This window comes from Papaver somniferum, unplaced genomic scaffold, assembly GCF_003573695.1.
Source record: "Papaver somniferum cultivar HN1 unplaced genomic scaffold, ASM357369v1 unplaced-scaffold_160, whole genome shotgun sequence".
Classification (NCBI taxonomy): Eukaryota; Viridiplantae; Streptophyta; class Magnoliopsida; order Ranunculales; family Papaveraceae; genus Papaver; species Papaver somniferum.
Window position 1 is genome coordinate 495645 of NW_020625487.1, and position 20446 is coordinate 516090.

At 35.9% G+C, this 20446-nt stretch overlaps 1 protein-coding gene across 1 annotated transcript; it reads right to left on the reverse strand.

Moving 5' to 3' along the window:
• Positions 1 to 389: 389 nt before the first annotated feature.
• Positions 390 to 1124, reverse strand: LOC113337576 (dehydration-responsive element-binding protein 1D-like). The gene has a single exon (XM_026583239.1). The coding sequence runs from the start codon at positions 1089 to 1091 to the stop codon at positions 390 to 392; it is 702 nt and encodes a 233-aa protein (XP_026439024.1). The 5' UTR covers positions 1092 to 1124.
• Positions 1125 to 20446: the final 19322 nt, after the last annotated feature.

Consider the following 20446-nt stretch of genomic DNA (forward strand, 5'->3'; position numbering starts at 1 on the left):
TTCCACTTAGTATTTTAAACCCCTAAAATCTCTCTCTCCTGCAGCCCCAACAATAGGGTTGTTTTTTCTTTTCTTTTTTGTCATTTTTACAAGTATTGTTGTTACTTGTCGCAGTTAGGAACTCAATCATACCAGGACAGAAATTCTACTTTTTGCAAGAAAATGAAGAGCAAAAGTAGGAAAAATATATCACTTTTTTTTTTCTTCTCAAAATGCACATTCGAAGAATAAACTAAATTATTAATTAGAGATTGATAGTTCTTTACAGGAACCGGTGGTGAAATTAAAATTCAATGAACAAAATTTGAAAATCAAATAACAGGATTAATAATACATTAAAAAACTTAATTAATCCCATCGAATAGAAATGAGTTATGAGTAAGCAATATTTAGTCACTCCACAAACTGTCCACGCTGCATTCCAAGTCATCATCGTAATAGTAATCTTCTTGTGGTGGATCAAGTAACATCCCCTCAGCCATGCTAGCAACAAATGACGGCATATTAAACAACGCTTCTTCATCCAAAAATGTCACCTTCGATGAACTTCCGACAATTTTACCGGGATTTTTCGATGGAAGTCTAGAATTAGTAGGGAGTGGAAACTTTTGAGCGGCTTCAAAAGCAGCGGACTGGATATCTTCAACAGCTGATGATTTAGCACGGCGTAAGATGGACAAAGAATCTTCAAAATTTAAGGGAGCCGATTCGCCTCGAAGGGCTAAAGCAGCAACATCGTAGGCTCTTGCTGCCATTTCAGGAGTAGGATATGTTCCAAGCCAAATTCTTGATTTGCTATTGGGTTCTCTGACTTCACAAACCCATTTGTCATTTCTCCTTTCTCTTACTCCTCTATATACTGGGTGCCGAGTTTCTTTAAATTTCCTTCTTCCTGCCTTTTTCTTATGTGATACTAATTGCGGTGGTGCGGACAATGAAAATGCAGTCGTATTAGCAACAATCGAGTTCTGGTTTGATCCTGAACTTGTGTACGGATACAAACTTGGTTCAGCACTCGACGATGGTGAAGACGGTGAACACAAATACTCATTGTCATATGAGTATTCACGCTTCATACTTGCTGAACTCATATATACTCCGCGAGCAGTCAACTAGCACGTTGTTGCAAGAGAGCGAAGAAGTTCTGTTGCTTTTGAGTTTGAATGAAGAGAGGATAGTGAGTCAGAAGGGGTACTTATAGAGAAAAGAGATATCAGCACAAGCTAATATTTCCCTCAGAATGTACGAGTTAATTAAGCACACGGCATAAGAAGGTGCATGACTCAAGACACTGATATCATGTTGTTAATAAGTTTCTTTTTTTATTGTAGTCATGTTTATTGATTTTGTTACTAAAGTAACCTTAAAAACATCTAGATATTTGTTTGGGTAACCTTAACTAGTGTAATGTAACAGAGTTGTGCAGAGGTTCCCGGCCACAGTCATTGACGTCGATGCTTAATGCATGGGACACCATTGCCCTACCAGTCTACCACCGTCGTGGTTGTCATGCTCACTGGGACACCATTCCACGTAAGGGTGGCGTATGCATGCATAGGGGGACCTTCCTTTCATTCTTAATGAGTGCAGGAAAAACAGGCGGAGTTGAGCTTATCACGAGGGTGATCATAAGTGAAAACGGGTTTTGATGATAGATGGCTAAACTGCTGCAGGCTGCAGCGATGTATTAGCCCGAACACCATCATTGTCATGTTTAATGGGGCACCATTGATACATACAACGATGCATTAGCCCTACCACCGTTATGGTCGTCATACTCAATGGGACACCGTTCCTCTTAGTGGCACCGTACGCGTATGCATATGGACTGGGGGACCTCTTGTCTGTTCCTTCCTTTTCATCCTTAATTAACATAAGAAGATCTTCTACTTTCGTGATGTTTGCTGGAAATAAGAGTCCATGTTCATGGAATCAAATCCAATTTGGGACCATCCGTTATCTGTTTGTACCTCGTTCGAGATTATTCTGTAAAGTTGTTTAAGCAATCAATACTTGATGTTAGCAAGGTTGTTAACTCGTGAATCTTATGGCGAATGGGTTCTTATTTTTTTTAAGAATCAGATTCATGGTAAATATCAAAATATCCGTATACAAATTGGAATTATAGACTAAAGTTTAAATAGATGATATTAGTACCGTAATACGAATAATAAAGGATGCCTAACACAATTTAGCATCCAGATTAGCGGTTGGGTGCTTAATTAGGTGGACATGGTTTTTGAGTCAGTAAAAATGTCTCCAACTATTTATTTTTAACAAAAATCACTAGAAAAGCACAAATTTATACGTGTCTGATTTATGAATCGGTGCGACCCACACGAGCCAAATTATGAATCGCAAGACTCACAGTAAATTCGATTTAGTTGGGATTTGAACCGTTTGAGTAAATTTTATCATAAGAATCGAATCTTGATCCTTAAGATTTTAAAAACCATGGATGTTAGATTTGAATTAGCGTACGAGCACCGTTTTTGATGCTCCCACTCAACAGTGGAGTCAAAAAAATAATATAAATTTTGGAGGTAACAGTGGAATCAAAAAAATTATATAAATTTTGGAGGCAAATAAGAAACAAAATGGAAGAGAGTTATAAATTAGGGTTATGGATATTTTGAGGTAATTTGGCTCTAAGGTAACTAACTCAACTTGTTCTTATTTGGCTTTACTCCAGCTCTCACTCATGAAAACAACCGCACAACCAGCTATATTGTTGGAAAATTAGGCTAAAATGAGATAATGAAACACTAACAAGGAAATTATAAACAATGTCTTCAGGATACAATGAATCTCTTAACCAACGCAATCGTATTCAAATTTTGTATCTCTTGATCCAACCAAGAACTCAGAATATGAAAATTAGAAGAAACGAGAGTAAATAGAAAGTTTTTTATGTAGTTATTGAGAACTGGTTCATCACTATTTATAAATAGGGGTTTTGCATCCGTTAGAGATGTTTGTTCATCATTGAAAGAACTTGGATGGAATGTTTTTGATCTGTCAATAATTGTATTCAAAATTGATGAAGGAAACAATACATGATAACTGCGATATATAACAGACATAATCGACAAAAAGAATAGAGAGGAGGATAAGATGACCTGGATACATCACATCGCCCATTACACATGTCAGACTGCACAGGTGTAAAAAGAAAAGTACATAAGGACACATAAGGCGTTGTGACATTATCCCTCAAAATGATTCACTACTCCAACGATAAGTTTGAGGGAGAATGTTAGAACACCTTAAGAGAGTCACGCCATCAATGCCTTCAGATGCAGTAGCATCAATACTTGCAGCAACCCATCACCCACCAAAATAGTATTTTCGTGTCACTGAATACTGCTGGAAAAAACTAAGCCAACCAAAGAGATATTAGCTTCAGTAACACGTGTAGAGGTAGATACGATAGATGATAATGATGTACGATGTACAATCACATGTGCTAATAGTCCCCCTCAATGAAGCAGTAAAATAGTGCAAAAGTTTTCCTCAATTGTAATTAATTCAGCATCAGGAATGCCCACCAGGTTTAGCGTAGTCAAAATCATTCTCAATGTCCGATTACTTGCCGAGTAAGCTATATGACCAATGAGATTTCCGACTCCAAGCTATTTCCGATTTTTAGCGATTAAGGCGGCTAATTTTGCCGATTTCGACCGATTTTTTCGGGTTGGCTTTGCATGCACCAAAGTAAGAAAATAAATTTTTTCGTAACCCCTCAGATGGGAGTTATCAAATGTAAAAACCTCTAAGAACATTATAAATTGGTTCAATATGACAATGTTACACACTTAATTATATGATAGCGTTAAAATTTTAATTTTAACAAGGTACAAGTCATGACTTATAAGCAGCAACATACAAGTCTCTAATAAATAGGTTCCGAGTATCGGGCCGACTTTTGGCGATTTCCAAGCCCGAACTTATTGCTCCTCACTCCAAGTTCCCAACCGAGTAGGATCGAGGAACGATTTCGACTACTTTTCCAGGTTACCACGAAACTTTCCTTACCAGCTTTATCCAATACTCCAATAAGCCTACACCCTGGGTGATACGTAGCCTATATCAACAAAGACTGTTGATGATCCTTGACAAGTCATAGTGCATGTAGATGATCAGATTTAAGGCCTAGGAAAGAAAAGAACAACATAATGAATATAAGGCATTTTTAAGGCCAAGCACAACGGTAAGGGATATCCCTTATGTTAGAGAATTGCACGGTCGAACTCGCAAGTGTTGCTATATCAAGCTTGTTTGTCAAGTTTAGTTGCCAAAACTATAAGTCTTGATTTCTAGTCTACTTATAGCTAAGTCTCGGATTAGGATAGAAAATATAGTTGAGCATTAGACTTCACGGCGTTCATCGATTGAAGACGAAGAACTACTAAGGGGAGCTTGTGGAACTTCATCAACAAAATCTATGTGGAGACTTGAACTCGTCTATCACTCAAAAGTCTGTCTACTCTATCTCCTATTTGAGACAAAAGTTGTATATCTATATAGACTTCGATTATACATATTTGATATTTCGAAATATGTGTTGGTAAGCTTTCGCTTTAACCAAGTTCATCTTATATTCTTGACGAAAGTCAAAAGATGATCATGTGAAAATCTCCTTGTAACATCTGACATGATTTGTGTGAGACAGTCATTTGATGTAGACTCAGAATGTTTCGTATTGATCATTCGATCACTTGAAAATTGCTTTGAAGCTAATAGTTTGTGTGAGACAGCTATTGTCGTCTTTCGAGAATGTTCAATGATTGAAATGAGAGTTTAGAAAAATTGCATATAAGCACAGTATGTGTACTTTCATATGTATAATCCAAGTCCGGGAACTATGGTATACATACCCATATGCATACTGATTGGTTTAGTAGAAGTCCGGGAACTAAGTACGCATACCAGTACGCGTACTGGCGTGAGGTTCAAGTTCCGGGACTTTATTGAGTTTGGTGGTATGCGTACCCGTTCGCATACTGGCGAACCCAAATTTAGTCCGACCACTAAGGTATGCGTACCCGTTTGCATACTTAAGTGGGTCATGTTCTATAATCGGTTTGTTCATGAACTAATACATTTATATAATAAGGAATATAATCTTTTGCAAACTGTGTCTATAATGTTCATGACTTGATTCGAGTGAATCGAAATTGATTTTGCTTCAATTGTGTCTTGTATACTTCTATGAGAATATAAACAATTGAACAACTCTAGAACTAGTTTCATTTGAGTCATTTGAACTAGTTATGGTTAAGATGAATAAGGTTGATATGAAAGTGTTCATATGGCTAACTTCGGTTAATATTGTTGAGCCAACAAAGGTGTACACGTTTAGGTACGATTATTTATAACAAAATGAAGTCAATTTTCATTTGTTTGTAACAAGCTAAGTTCGATCTAACGGTTGAAAGATATTAGCTCGAGTCTAATCAGGTTTTTATCTAATGGTGAATATTGAATGCTTTGTTACCACGATAACATTGATTGCAAACCCTGATTTGAAGACTATATAAAGGAGAACTCTAGCAACTGGGAAACCTAATCCCAACACCTCTTGTGTGATACAAGTTGCGACTAGAGTCGATTCTCCTTTAACCTTAGGTTTTTACAAAACCATGTAGGTTAACGACTTGAAGACTTCATTGGGATTGTGAAGCCAGACCCAACTATTTTCTCTGTAGTTGCATGTTATGATCTTGCCCGTTTCTATCGTGATTGTGTACTATATTCTTTAAGATTTGCTCGAGATTTAATCTCCGATAGGCAAGATAAAAAGTAGTCATAAACATCTCCGTCTCATCGTTTGTGATTCCACAATATCTTTTTTCGCTACCATACGATCAAGATTATTGTGAGGGATTGATTTTTCTAGGTTGTTATTTAGGAATATAAGTCATGTATATCAATTGGTTCATGTTCACCTTGATTTATCAAAAGACGGAACAAAACTCATATGTATATTTGTGGGAGACAGATTTATCTATTCAATAGACTTTTGTATGTGAGACAGATTGGTTTATCAAGTCTTCGACTTTGGGTCGTAGAAACTCTTATTTGTGGGTGAGATCAGCTAAGGGAATCAGGTGCGTAGATCCCGGCTGGGATTTAGAGACGTAAGGAGTGCAACTGTACCTTGATCAGTGTGAGATTGGTTAGGGCTCAACTACATTTCAGTCAAAAGTTAACTTGGAGTAGGCTAGTGTTTGTAACGGCTTAACACAGTGTGGTGTACAAACCTGGACTAGGTCCCGGGGTTTTTCTGAATTTGCGGTTTCCTCATTAACAAAATTTCTGGTGTCTGTGTTATTTATTTTCCGCATTATATTATCTATATAATTGAAATATCATAGGTTGTGCGTAAGTTCAATCAATTGTGAATCCATCCTTTGGTTGTTGATTAAATTGATTGACACTTGGATATTGGTTTTTGATACCGTCCAAGTTAATTCTTATATTCAATCGGGCTTGCAAATTTCTATTTGTTTGATTGCAGATTGAATTGAGAAATTGAGATATAACTTTTTGATATACTTTTCTTAAGATTGAGTCTGACTGTCTACTTGATTATCTTGAAAGTATATTGGAGTGAGTCCATACGGATTGCTAAACGAAATATTGGGTGTGGTTGTTAGACCCCCGCTTTTTCACTTTAGCTAGCCCTTATTTGAAGCGTAACGAAATGCGCCCAAAAGTCATCTCACTATGGAAAAAAAGGCATAGCTGAACAACACATAAACTGAGTTTACTTGCCAATAGTGCAAAATGGGAACTCAGTTTCCGTTTTTCTTCTTTCCTCAATGTTTTAACGTGGAATATTTGTGTAGGTTAAAAGATAATTAAGAGAAAAAAATGGAGATATAATAGATATAAAAAAGTTAAAAAGAGAAGTTTTAGGGTAAAAAAAGTGAAAACTATAAACAGATATTGAGTTCCCGTATGATTTCCATTAGCTACAAGGAGCATCAGATACAATCAACTTTAAAGTGTAGCTAAGGGATATCGCTTTATTCTATTCTAAAGCGATATGAAAGACGATAGTAGTCGGATTTCGCTACGATTAAGCTATAGCGAAGCGAAATTGCTTACCATGGTGGTTGGCCTAATACAAATATGACAAAATTCGAAATTGCACCACTTTGGAAGATATACCAAAGTTGAACATATAGATATAAGGTTACATGTATCTTCAGGTTTTCACAACGAAGAAACGCTAGACAAATCCTTAGACACTAGTGTTAGAGAACTGCTCGGTCGAACTCGCAAGCGTTGCTTTCTCAAGCTTGTTTGTCAATGTTAGTGATCAAAACTATAAGTCTACTTATAGTAATATCTCGGACTAGGATAAATTGTGTAGTTGAGCATTAGGCTTCACGACGTTCATCAATTGAAGACGAAGAACTACTAAGGAGAGCTTGTGGAACTTCATCAACAAAAGGTATGTGGAGACTAAAACTCATCTATCACTTGGAAAGTCTATTTATACTCTATCTCGTATATTGAGACAAAAGTCGTATTACTATATAGTTGTCGATTATACACATTTGATATTTGAGTTGAGTTCATCTCGCTTACATATTTCTCGAAATATGTATTGGTAAGCTTCGCTTCAACCAAGTTCATCTTATATTCTTGACGAAAGTCAAAAGATGATCAGGTGAAAATCGTCGAGTAACATATTTACATGGTTTGTGTGATACAATCATTTGATGTAGACTTGGAATGTTTCTTTATTATTATTTCAATAACTTGAAAATTGCTTTGATGCTAATAGTGTGTGAAAACGGCTATTGTGATCCTCTAAGAAATTTTCAATGATTGAAATAGAGTTTAGAATACTTCACCATCATTGGATTATAAACATAGTGTGCATTCTTGCATGTATGTGATCCATGACCGGAACTAGAGTATGCATACTCGTATGCGTACTTGTAGTTATGAAATTCCGTGTACCAAGTACACATACCGGTACACATACTTGCGTAAGGTATAGGTCTGGGAATTTATGCTGGGTTTTGGAAGTGTACTTAAGTATGCGTACCCGTTCTCATATTGGCGAACCCAAACTCAGACCGGCTACTTAGGTATGCGTACCCGTATGCATACTTGAGTGGTTAAATTTCTAAAATTGGTTGTGACATGAACTAATACATTTATATATTAAGGAATGAATTCTTTTCAAACCGTGGATATATAATTTTCATGAATTGATTCGAGTGAATCAAACCGATTTTGCTTCAATTGTGTTCTTGTATACTTCTTTGAGAATATAACAATTGAAAAATTCTTTAACTAATTTCATTTGAGTCATTTGAACTAGTTATGGTTAAGATGAATTAGGTTGATATGAGAGTGTTCATATAAATAACCTCGGTTAACTACTGTTAAGCCAACATGGTGTACACGTTTAGGTACGGTTACTTAAACCTAAATGAAGGTACATTTCACTTGGGTATAACAAGGTAAGTTCGATCTAGCGGTGAAAGATATTAGCTTGAATCTAATCAGGTTTTTATCTAACGGTGAATATTGAATGCTTTGTTACCAAGGTAACTTAGATTGCAAACCCTGATTTGAAAAATATGTGAAGGAGAACTCTAGCAACTGGGAAACCTAATTCCCACACCTCTTGTGTGATACTAGTTGCATAAGCTAGAGTTGGTTCTCCTTTAACCTTAGATTTTTTTACCAAACCTTGTAGGTTAACGACTTGAAGACTTCATTGGGATTGTGAAGCCATACCCAACTATTTTCTTTGTAGTTGATTGTTCATATCTTACTTCTACTATCGTATTGAGTACTATGTTCTCTAAGATTTGCTCGAGATTATATCTCCGATGGGTAAGATTAAAAGTAGTCACAAACATCTTCGTCTCATCGTTTGTGATTCCACAATATCTTGTTTCGCTACCATACTATTAAGATTATTGTGAGGTGATTGATAATACTAGGTTGTTCTTCGGGAATATAAGTCCGGTTTATCAATTAGTTCATGTGCACCTTGATTTATCAAAAGACGAAAAACAAAACTCGGAGGTATTTCTGTGGGAGACAGATTTATCTATTCCAATAGACTCTTCTATATGAGACAGATTTATTTATCAATTATTCGACTTTGGGTCGTAGCAAATCTTGGTTGTGGTTGAGATCAGCTAAGGGAATCAAGTGCATAATATCCTGCTGGGATCAGAGACGTAAGGAGCGCAACTGTACCTTGAATCAGTGTGAGATTGATTAGGGTTCAACTACAGTCCAGTAGAAAGTTCATTGGTAGTAGGCTAGTGTCTGTAGAAGCTTAATACAGTGTGGTGTTCAAAGCTGGACTAGGTCCCGAGGTTTTTCAACATTTGCGGTTTTCCTCGTTAACAAAATTCTGGTGTCTGTGTTATTTCTTTTCCGCATTATATTTTGTGATATAATTGAAATATCACAGGTTGTTTGTTGAATCGATCAATTGGTAAATCCAACCTTTGGTTGTTGATTGAAATTGATTGATCCCTCAACATTGGTCTTTTGTACCGTTCAAGTTACTTCTCTTATGTTCAATCGGGCTCGCGAATTCCTATTTGCTGATTGCAGATTGAATTGAGAGATAGAGATATAAAACTCTTTGATATACTTTTCTCTAGATTGAGTCTGACTGTCTAGTTGATTCTCTTGAAAGTATATTGGAGTTTGTCTATTCATATTTCCAAACGAAATATTGGGTATGGTTGTCAGACCTCGCTTTTTCAACTAGCTAATCTGTAACTGCATAAGAGAACCTTGTGCCTAATTTTCAATAGAAAAAACCATGTTCATTTTTTCCCAGACAATATATTTATACCCAACATAAATCCAGTTTTTCATAACATACTGTACTAATCAAACAACCATTCCCTACCAAACAATGTGTTCAGCAGTTGTTCCCAATCAGGTCTTATTGAAAGAAGAAGTAACATTGCGCAAGGACCTTAATCTTACTACAATGGCGAACAGGTGTTGAATCTGTAAATAAAATTAGCTTCCAGAATACCAAAAGCAAAATGTCAACTCAACGCATATCTAAGCATGGATAAAAAGTGCACATAATAGAAGATGAAAATGCGGGGGTCTAACAACCACACCCAATAATTCGTTTGGCAATCTGAGAGGACTTACTCCAATACACTTTCTAAAGAATCAACTAGATAGTTAGACTCAATCTAGAATAAAGTATATCAAAGAGTTTAATATCTATAACTTTTAATTCAATCCGAAATCAGCAAATAAAAATCTGCGAGCCCGATTGAATATAAGAGGAATTACTTCAACGGTACCAAAGACCAATGTTCAAGTGTCAATCAATGTAAATCAGAAACCATAGGTTAATTGATTGATCTTAACGCACAACCTGTGATATTTCAATTATATAACAAAATATAATACGGAAAAGAAATAACACATACACCATAATTTTGTTAACGAGGAAACCACAAATGCAGAAAAACCACGGGACCTAGTCCAGATTGAACACCACACTGTATTAAGCCACTACAGACACTAGCCTACTACCAATTAACTTCGGAATGGACTGTAGTTGAACCCTAATCAATCTCACACTGATTCAAGGTACAATTGCGCTCCTTACGTCTCTGATCCCAGCAGGATACTACTCACTTGATTTCCTTAGTTGACCTCACCCACAACTAAGAGTTTCTACGACCCAAAGTCGAAGACTTGATAAACAAATCTGTCTCACACAGAAAAGTCTATAGGATTGAATAAATCTTTCTCCCACAGAAATACCCAAGAGTTTTTTGTTCCTTCTTTTGATAAATCAAGGTGAATAGGAATCAATTGATAAACCGGACTTATATTCCCAAAGAACAACCTAGCATTATCAATCACCTCAAACTAAACTTAATCGACTAGCGAAACAAGTTATTGTGGAATCAAAAACGATGAGACGAAGGTGTTTGTGATTACTTTTCTATCTTTCCTATAGGAGATATAAATCTCAAGCCAATTTTACAATTGCACTCAATCACGATAGAAATAGAAAAATTATATCACGCAACTACAAAGAGAATAGTTGAGTCTGGATTCGCAATCCCAATGAAGTCTTCAAGTCGTTAACCTACAGGGTCTCGAGAAGAAACCTAAGGTTAAAGGAGAATCGACTCTAGTTATGCAACTAGTAACACACAAGAGTTCTCCTTTATATAGTTTTCAAATCAGGGTTTGCAATCCAAGTTACCTTGGTAACAAAGCATTCAACAATCATCGTTAGATGAAAAACCTGATTCATCCAAGCTAATATCTTTCAACCGTTAGATCGAACTTATCTTGTTACACACAAATGAAATGTACCCTCATTTAGGTTTATGAAACCGTACCTAAACGTGTACACCATTGATGAGCACGAAAGTGCGACACATTTTCACCCATAAATACATTAGCTGGGACTCATTTTATCACTAATAAACTTGTTTGTAGGTGTTTTTGTGAAATAAGCTCTTATGGAGAATGTTGCTCGAAAAGTGGTTTTTGGACCCCGGAGGACACATGTTATTCGGACTCTCACTGTTGGTTAAGGGGCACCTCAATTACTGTTTGCACCCCAGAGCATCCCATCTGTTAAAGGCGCCCACGATTTGGTTAAGGGCACTTCATCTTCAACATTTCAAATTCGGTTTTGGCGGGAAAACTGGCAGCAAAATTATGGCTTCGGTTTTGGAGGTGTTTGGTTGAGACTAAATGGCTAAAATCAAATGGGTTTGTTCCTAGTACCCAAACAGAGCTGGTATGGGTCTCTGTTTCGATTTAAATTGGCTAGAATCATGGATCTGAAGCATCATAGTTTTGGCGGGAAAATGGGTTTTCATGGAACATAATTAGGGTTGATGTTTTGAAGCTGCTGTACTGAGACTCAATCGCTAAAATTTCATGGGACGACTTGATTAAGCTTTACAGGAATGGTATGATCATTTTTTTGGATTAGAATTGCCTGGAACTTCAATTTGAATCACACAGGAGTTACGGGTTTCTTTTTAAAATCCGAGAGCTTACGTGAAGAATTACAGGGAGTTTTGGCGAGATTAAATCGCTGGGGTTGACTTGGAATATCCTGTTTTGACTAAACAGGACTGGTGATGGTGTTCGAATTGAAAATATTGGGTTGTCCACGCGGCTTGAAGTAAAACAGGGAAGATATTGTTTTCTCGAGGATATATCGAGTATACTTATCAGTTAAGATATTTTTGGAGGATTTCGTGCGCTGAAATTAGTCACACTCAATCAAGATACGTGCAGCTTCGTGTTTGGAGTGTGTAGTCTGTCAACAGACGTGAGAATGAGATAAAAAATGGAACTATTCCCGTGAAGAATAATGAAAGTTATTGCCAGATATTGTGGAGTAATTACGAAGATTTTGAAGAACTGTGAGTATAAATAGAGTTTCCTGGGAGCAGAGAAGGGCATCGAGAGTTTGGGGCAAAGACTGAGTGTAAAATAGGAGGTTGCAGGGTGAATCATCACCTGCAGGAAAAATAAGCCACGAAGAAAATAAGACTGCAAACTGCAGTCGTTATTTCTAGTGTCTTATTTTTCCAACATCCTAGCGTCTTAAATTTTGTAACAGTCCATTGTAACAAGTAGCTTCAATTTGCAACAAATATTGTAACAGTGATTTCTGTAACGCCTATACAGCGTTGCAGATTCATTGTTTTATTAATAAAAACACCATTTGAGCTATAAATCAAATTTTTTGAGTGTGTTTTTATCATGAGAAGCTAGACCCCAACACTGGGTCGACGGAGGAAGCCGGACTTCATACATGGGTGAATTTGTTTTATTTTCTATTTGACTTTTGCACTTAATTAAAATAGAATTATGATTTGAAAAAATTAGTTATTATTTTATTAGATGGGTCATGCTTGCTTAGATGTTTGATGTCCCATGCTTACGATTTATTACTAATGTTTGGATAATCTACCTTGGCTAGAATAAGAGTCGATGTTGTTTTATTTGTCGAGCGATAATTATTTGAGAATAAATAATTGAACCTATTGATATGAGTTTGGCCGAATCCTAGACCCAGTAAATCTCTAATTTATTCCTTTAAAATTAATCTTAACAAGTCTTAGAGTTCGAATTCTATTTACTAAAAATACAACGACAATCAAAAATATGAATCATTTTGGCACCGCCGACGCGGATTTGTTTTTAGATTAATTTTTAGGTTTATTTATTTATTTATTTTTGTATAGTATTTTCACTTTATTTTAGATTATTTTTTTTCCTTTTTACGCTTTTGTTTTTGTATTTCTTTTCAGGGAATTTTTGAGGATGATGACTTCTTCCGAGGAGACGTCATCTAAGATGACATTGGCAGAATATTAACGTAGAAATTCAAATCAGCGTGCATCCTCATCTGAGATGAAGCTTGATGAATACATGCAGAGGCAACGGTATGGAGTTTTTGATCCACATGTGGTAAGTGAAGAATCTCCTTTAGAGATATACGAGAAGTATTATAAACACACACCACCTAGTTTGGAACAAATATTGAGAGTTCTTGAATGTCAAAGATTATTAGCTGATGATGATGATGAATCATGTAGTGACTCTCTGTCCCATACTGAATATATAGATGACCATGTGGATGATTGTGCAGAGGATTTGCTTAATTCTTTAGATGAATCTATCTCGCAAAAGCATTCACCCGACTTACAGGTTGTTTCTAGACCCCTAGACTTCCAAGAGTTGCCTAATATAGGGTTAGAATTATATGCATCTCAAATTTTGTTGGATCACTTTGCATCTAAATACCCAGAGGACTTGCCTATTCCTGATACAGTGCATGAGTCAATTGATAATTCCCCAGTCTCAATAGAATCCCCATATTTTGTTCTTTACGCACTTCCTTGTGCAGTAAAAACATGGTTTAGGGGTAAATCTTTGTTTTTGATAGTTTCAGTGTCTCCGCATCGTTATAACATAAGTGTGAAGCTGTCATTTACAAATGTTGTATTTTGGGTCGATCCCCAAATTTTCAGGTTGTTAATTTTTGGGGATCCTTTTTTGTACATTCCAGTAGGTGTATTTTATTTTATTTTTATTTTTATATTTTATTTTATTTTTTTCATCTTATGGATTTCACATCTTAAATTTTGCATTGGATGACTCAATTACATTGAGGACAATGCATTGTTTAAGTGTGGGGGAGTGGTTAACGTTTTACTTTTCTTATTCAGGAATTTCCTTGCATTTTATGACCAGCTGTGTAGCGGGTCTCTAAAAAATAAATAAAGAAATAAAAATTAATAATAATGATCAGCTGTGTAGCGGGTCTATATAAAAAAAAATGATTGTTAGGGTTATGACCAGCTGTGTAGCGGGTCTTTTCTTTGTTCTTGCATTATATGAAAAAATGACCAGCTGTGTAGCGGGTCTCTCTATGTCTCTTATTATATGACCAGCTTTGTAGCGTGTCAGTTTTCTGTTCTGCTCGAGGACTAGCAAAATGTAAGTGTGGGGGAATTTGATGAGCACGAAAGTGCGACACATTTTCACCCATAAATACATTAGCTGGGACTCATTTTATCACTAATAAACTTGTTTGTAGGTGTTTTTGTGAAATAAGCTCTTATGGAGAATGTTGCTCGAAAAGTGGTTTTTTGACCCCGGAGGACACATGTTATTCGGACTGTCACTGTTGGTTAAGGGGAACCTCAATTACTGTTTGCACCCCAGAGCATCCCATCTGTTAAAGGCGCCCACGATTTGGTTAAGGGCACTTCATCTTCAACATTTCAAATTCGTTTTTGGCGGGAAAACTGACAGCAAAATTAGGACTTCGGTTTTGGAGGTGTTTGGGTGAGACTAAATGGATAAAATCAAATGGGTTTTTTCCTAATACCCAAACAGAGCTGGTATGGGTCTCTGTTCGATTTAAATTGGCTAGAATCATGGATCTGAAGCATCATAGTTTTGGCGGGAAAATGGGTTTTACTGGAACAGGATTGGGGTTGATGTTTTGAAGCTGCTGTAGTGAGACTCAATCGCTAAAATTTCATGGGACGTCTTGATTAAGCTTTACAGGAATGGTATGATCATTTTTTTGGATTAGAATTGGCTGGAACTTCAATTTGAATCACACAGGGAGTTACGGGTTTCTTTTTATAATCCGAGAGCTTATGTGAAGAATTACAGGGAGTTTTGGTGAGATTAAATCGCTGGGGTTGACTTGGAATATCCTGTTTTTACTAAACAGGAGCGGTAATGGTGTTCGAATTGAAAATATTGGGATTTCCACGCGACTTGAAGTAAAACAGGGAAGATATTGTTTTCTCGAGGATATATCGAGTATACTTATCAGTTAAGATGTTTTTGGAGGATTTCGTGCGCTGTAATTAGTCACACTCAATCAAGATACGCGCAGCTTCGTGTTTGGAGTGTGTAGTTTGTCAACAGACGTGAGAATGAGATAAAAATGGAACTATTCCCGTGAAGAATAATGAAAGTTATTGCGAGATATTATGGAGTAATTACGAATATTTTAAAGTACTGTGAGTATAAATAGAGTTTCCTGGGAGCAGAGAAGGGCATCGAGAGTTTGGGGCAGAGACTGAGTGTAAAATAGGAGGTTGTAGAGTGAATCATCACCTTCAGGAAGAATAAGCCACGAAGAAAATAAGACTGCAAACTGCAGTCGTTATTTCTAGTGTCTTATTTTTCCAACATCCTAGCGTCTTAAATTTTGTAACAGTCCATTGTAACAAGTAGCTTCAGTTTGCAACAAATATTGTAACAGTGATTTCTGTAACGCCTATACAGCGTTGCAGATTCATTGTTTTATTAATAAAAACACCACTTGAGCTATAAATCATATTTTTTGAGTGTGTTTTTATCATGAGAAGCTAGACCCCAACACTGGGTCGACAGAGGAGGCAGGACTTCATACATGGGTGAATTTATTTTATTTTCTATTTGACTTTTGCACTTAATTAAAATAGAATTATGATTTGAAAAAATTAGTTATTATTTTATTTGATGGGTCATGCTTGCTTAGATGTTTGATGTCTCATGCTTACGATTTTATTAGAAATACTTCATGACCAAAAGAGAATATCCTATCAACTTATTTAGATGCCATCATAAAGCCGAAGTTAAATCTATTCATCAAGGAGTTTATAAAGATACAAGATAACCCCTATAATATTCCACAGCCGCACTCCCCACAAAGATTTGGCAATTAAGCACAAGTTCAAAAAGAACTCTCCCCCATAAAATGTCATTCCTGAAAGAACAACAAAGGCGACCTTACTTTCACGACAAAAGAAGGATTTCTTTGGACATAACCAAATCACATGAAAACATGAATTCGAATCAAAAGTATTCAATTGAATTATCCACAAAAGAATTCATGATTAATCCAATCGAAATGCACAACTAAATTAACCGCAAGAAAACCCAAAATTAATTCAATCGGTATTACAAAACTAAATTAACCACAAAAGTGATCAATCCAATTGGTAATGCTCGTCATAAGAGAACTTACGGAGCAACAACTAAACTGACCATAAGAGAATGATCAATTCAATTGGTCATGCTCAAACATAAAAAAAACTTATGAGCAACACAATATATATGCACAAGAATGTGGATCCAATACTGCGTAATAGATAAGGATTCATTCTATTTTCCATCACTATTTGCACAATGACATATAATAGACTTAATCCTTGTAAGCAAAAGTTTTATCTTGTCTTCCATCAAAACAATGACATAAAAGGCTTTAACTTTTGTAATGTCAAAAGTTCATTCTATCTTCTATGAATACTTTCATACTGACATAATAGAGATAACTTTTGAACAAGTATGGGACAGTCACAGGTTCACGGACGTAAACAACATATCCCATAACAATTTGCAATATATAAAATTATAAAGATTGAAATTGCAAAAAATCATCTTCCAAATAACTTAGAATTTAAATAAATAAATCTAAAAACATTGAAGATGAAAATCATTGGACATAGCTATGTGTACTCACAATAATGACTATTCCAAACCCTAGTTATTCATCTAAAAACATAAACAGAAGATTTACTAGACCAAAAAGAACAAATGTAAAAATCAAAAACACTTCTCAGAGTTCAGGTACGGAGGCTTCACTGGTACCTAGACCTTCAAGTTTTTGACTGACAGAGTTGACGGCATCTTCAGACACGGCATTGAGGCGATCCTTAAGTCGTTTCCTCAAAAGAACAATTTCAGAGTTTACATTTATCAACTCGTTTCTTAACACATCAAGATCTTTGAGAGTTCTAACAAGTAACTTATTTGCATCATTGAACTGATCAATAAAGTTTCGAACAACTTCATTAGAAATCTCTTCATCATACTCAAAGTCTGAGAAGTTATCAGGAGATTGAGAAGATGTGTCATCAACTTCCACTAGAGAATTTTACTCCTTCTCTTCGAGATGAAAACCCTTATCAAGAATTCCTCTTGGAAAATTACAAGTTCCCGACGGAGAAGCCATTCTTGACGAAAACGCAGCCTGAGTATGCGTACTTTTTAAACATGGTTTGGTATTTAAAAGATTTCACAGGAACCAAGAGATTAAGGTTTCTAAAGTCGGCGCGTAATATGTAGCAAGGATACCCATATGAACACAAACTTGGCATGTTATCCATAAACAACTCAAGAAGAGAAGAGCTCAATAAAAAACTTTTCAACACAGAATGTTTGCCTATGTGAGAATTTTCAGAGATCTTAGCTCAATAAATTTTGTATACTCATATGAGAGAAAATTTAGAGCATAAGAGTAGCAATTTTGATACACAAAATTTTAAACAGAAATTAAGAAATTAAAAGCTTGATAAGACAAACACAAATACTTATGCAAAAATGTTTGTGATTGATAATCCAGCTAAGAGCGATAAGAAAATATCTAGCTAGAGACTCACAAAACACTTTGCCATCAAGTATACCTGACTATATCTTACTCAACCAGGATTTTTCGTGAGTGATATTTCAACCTTGTGATTAATTAGCACAAGTATGAACTTTGAGCTCATTAAATGAACGATGTTTTTAGTTAAACCTCTTTTTCCTGATCTTTGGAGGAAAACCATTATGATGTGAAAAGTTATCATAAAAGTTGATATCATCAAAATATGACGCATAGTGCTTATTCTCACCTAAAGGATTTTTCCCGGAGGGAATGGACAGCCTGTTGATAATTTCTTTATATCCTTCAATTATCCTTTTTAAGTTGTCTTCCATACCTCCATTTTTGCTTCCTTCTTCTGGTACCTTTTTCACAACATTATCTCCCTTTTTGAAAGAAGAAAAACCATGAGTTCTTCTTGATCGAACAATATTGGGGAGTCTGTTAAATTCTTGAACATTTGAAGAACACCTCAAACTGACTTTCCTGGTAGAATACACAGGGTAAGTACTAAAGCCAATTGGTTTAGACATACGAATGTGAGTTACACCTTTGAGAATTAAGTCTAAGGTGTGTTGAAGACGACTAAAAGAATTGTCATTCAACCTAGATTTATTCTTTTGTTCACCATGACCTTTTGAATCACAAAAGAGACATACTTTATGATCACTTGAGTGATTAGAAAGAACATACTCAACACTATTCTTGGGAGACTTCTTCCTTCCAAGTGATATGGACATTCCTTGATTAGAGAAGATACGACCACATTATTTTCAACAGGAAGGGATTTCTGTTTTTCTTCTGAGACATAGACTTTTACAGTTTTATCAGAAGCAGTTGGTATTGTGGACTCTTTGGAACATTCTTGAACAGAGAGTTTACTCAAAAGATGTTCAATTTCCAAAGTATCCTTTTTAAGGTTTTTCTCAATGAATGAGGTGTTTTCCTCTCGAAGGACCTTTAGAAGAGAGTCATGTTTATTAGCCATACCAACAAGGACATTGAATTTATTTTTCAATTGATTGACATTATCAGCCTGGATCCTAAAAAGCTTTAGAATCGTTGAACTCTCTTTGGATGCATTCCTTTCAACTTCTGAGACAGACTCGTCAGTAAGGTAGTCAGGGAAACACATGTCAATGTTCGTCTGTTTCATTGGAACACTAGGTTCATCTATATTCGAGATTGACAAAACTTTATCTTTAATAGACTTTAATGAAACATAACTCTTATTTCTGGCGATGCATTTATCAGAGACAATATCGTCCATCCTCAAATCGCTACAAACACAGACTTATAAGGTCTTTAACGTATTTGCCTGCTCTGATACCAATTGAAAATGCGGGGATCTAACAACTACACCCAACAATTCGTTTGGTAATCTGAGAGGACTTACTCCAATACACTTTCTAGAGAATCAACTAGACATTTAGACTCAATCTAGAATAAAGTATATCAAAGAGTTTAATATCCTAACTCTTAATTCAATCCGCAAATAGAAATCTGCGAGCCCGATTGAATATAAGAGGAATTACTTGAACGGTACCAAAGACCAATGTTCAAGTATCAATCAATGTAAATCAGCAACCAAAGGTTGGATATTCTAATTGATTGATCTTAACGCACAACCTGTGATATTTCAATTATATAACAAAATATAATACGGAAAAGAAATAACACAAACACCAAAATTTTGTTAACGAGGAAACCGCAAATGCAGAAAAACCCCGGGACCTAGTCCAGATTGAACACCACACTGTATTAAGCCGCTACAGACACTAGACTACTACCAATTAACTTCGGACTGGATTGTAGTTGAACCCAAATCAATCTCACACTGATTCCAGGTACAATTTCGCTCCTTACGTCTTTGATCCCAGCGGGATACTACGCACTTGATTCCCATAGCTGATCTCACCCACAACTAAGAGTTGCCACGACCCAAAGTCGACGACTTGATAAACAAATCTGTCTCACACAGAAAAGTCTATAGGATTGAAAAAATCTGTCTCCCACAGAAATACCCAAGAGTTTTTTGTTCCGTCTTTTGATAAATCAAGGTGAACAAGAACCAATTGATAAACCAGACTTATATTCCCGAAGAATAGCCTAGTATTATCAATCACCTCACAATAAACTTAATCGACTAGCGAAACAAGTTATTGTGGAATCACAAACGATGAGACGAAGGTGTTTGTGATTACTTTTCTATCTTGCCTATCGGAGATATAAATCTCAATCCAATTTTACAGTTTTCAATCACGATAGAAATAGCAAAATCATATCACACAACTACAAAGAGAATAGTTGAGTCTGGTTTCACAATCCCAATGAAGTCTTCAAGTCGTTAACCTACAGGGTCTCGAGAAGAAACCTAAGGTTAAAGGAGAATCGACTCTAGTTATGCAACTAGTAACACAAAGGAGGTATGGGGATTAGGTTTCCCAGTTGCAAGAGTTCTCCTTTATATAGTTTTCAAATCAGGGCTTGCGATCCAAGTTA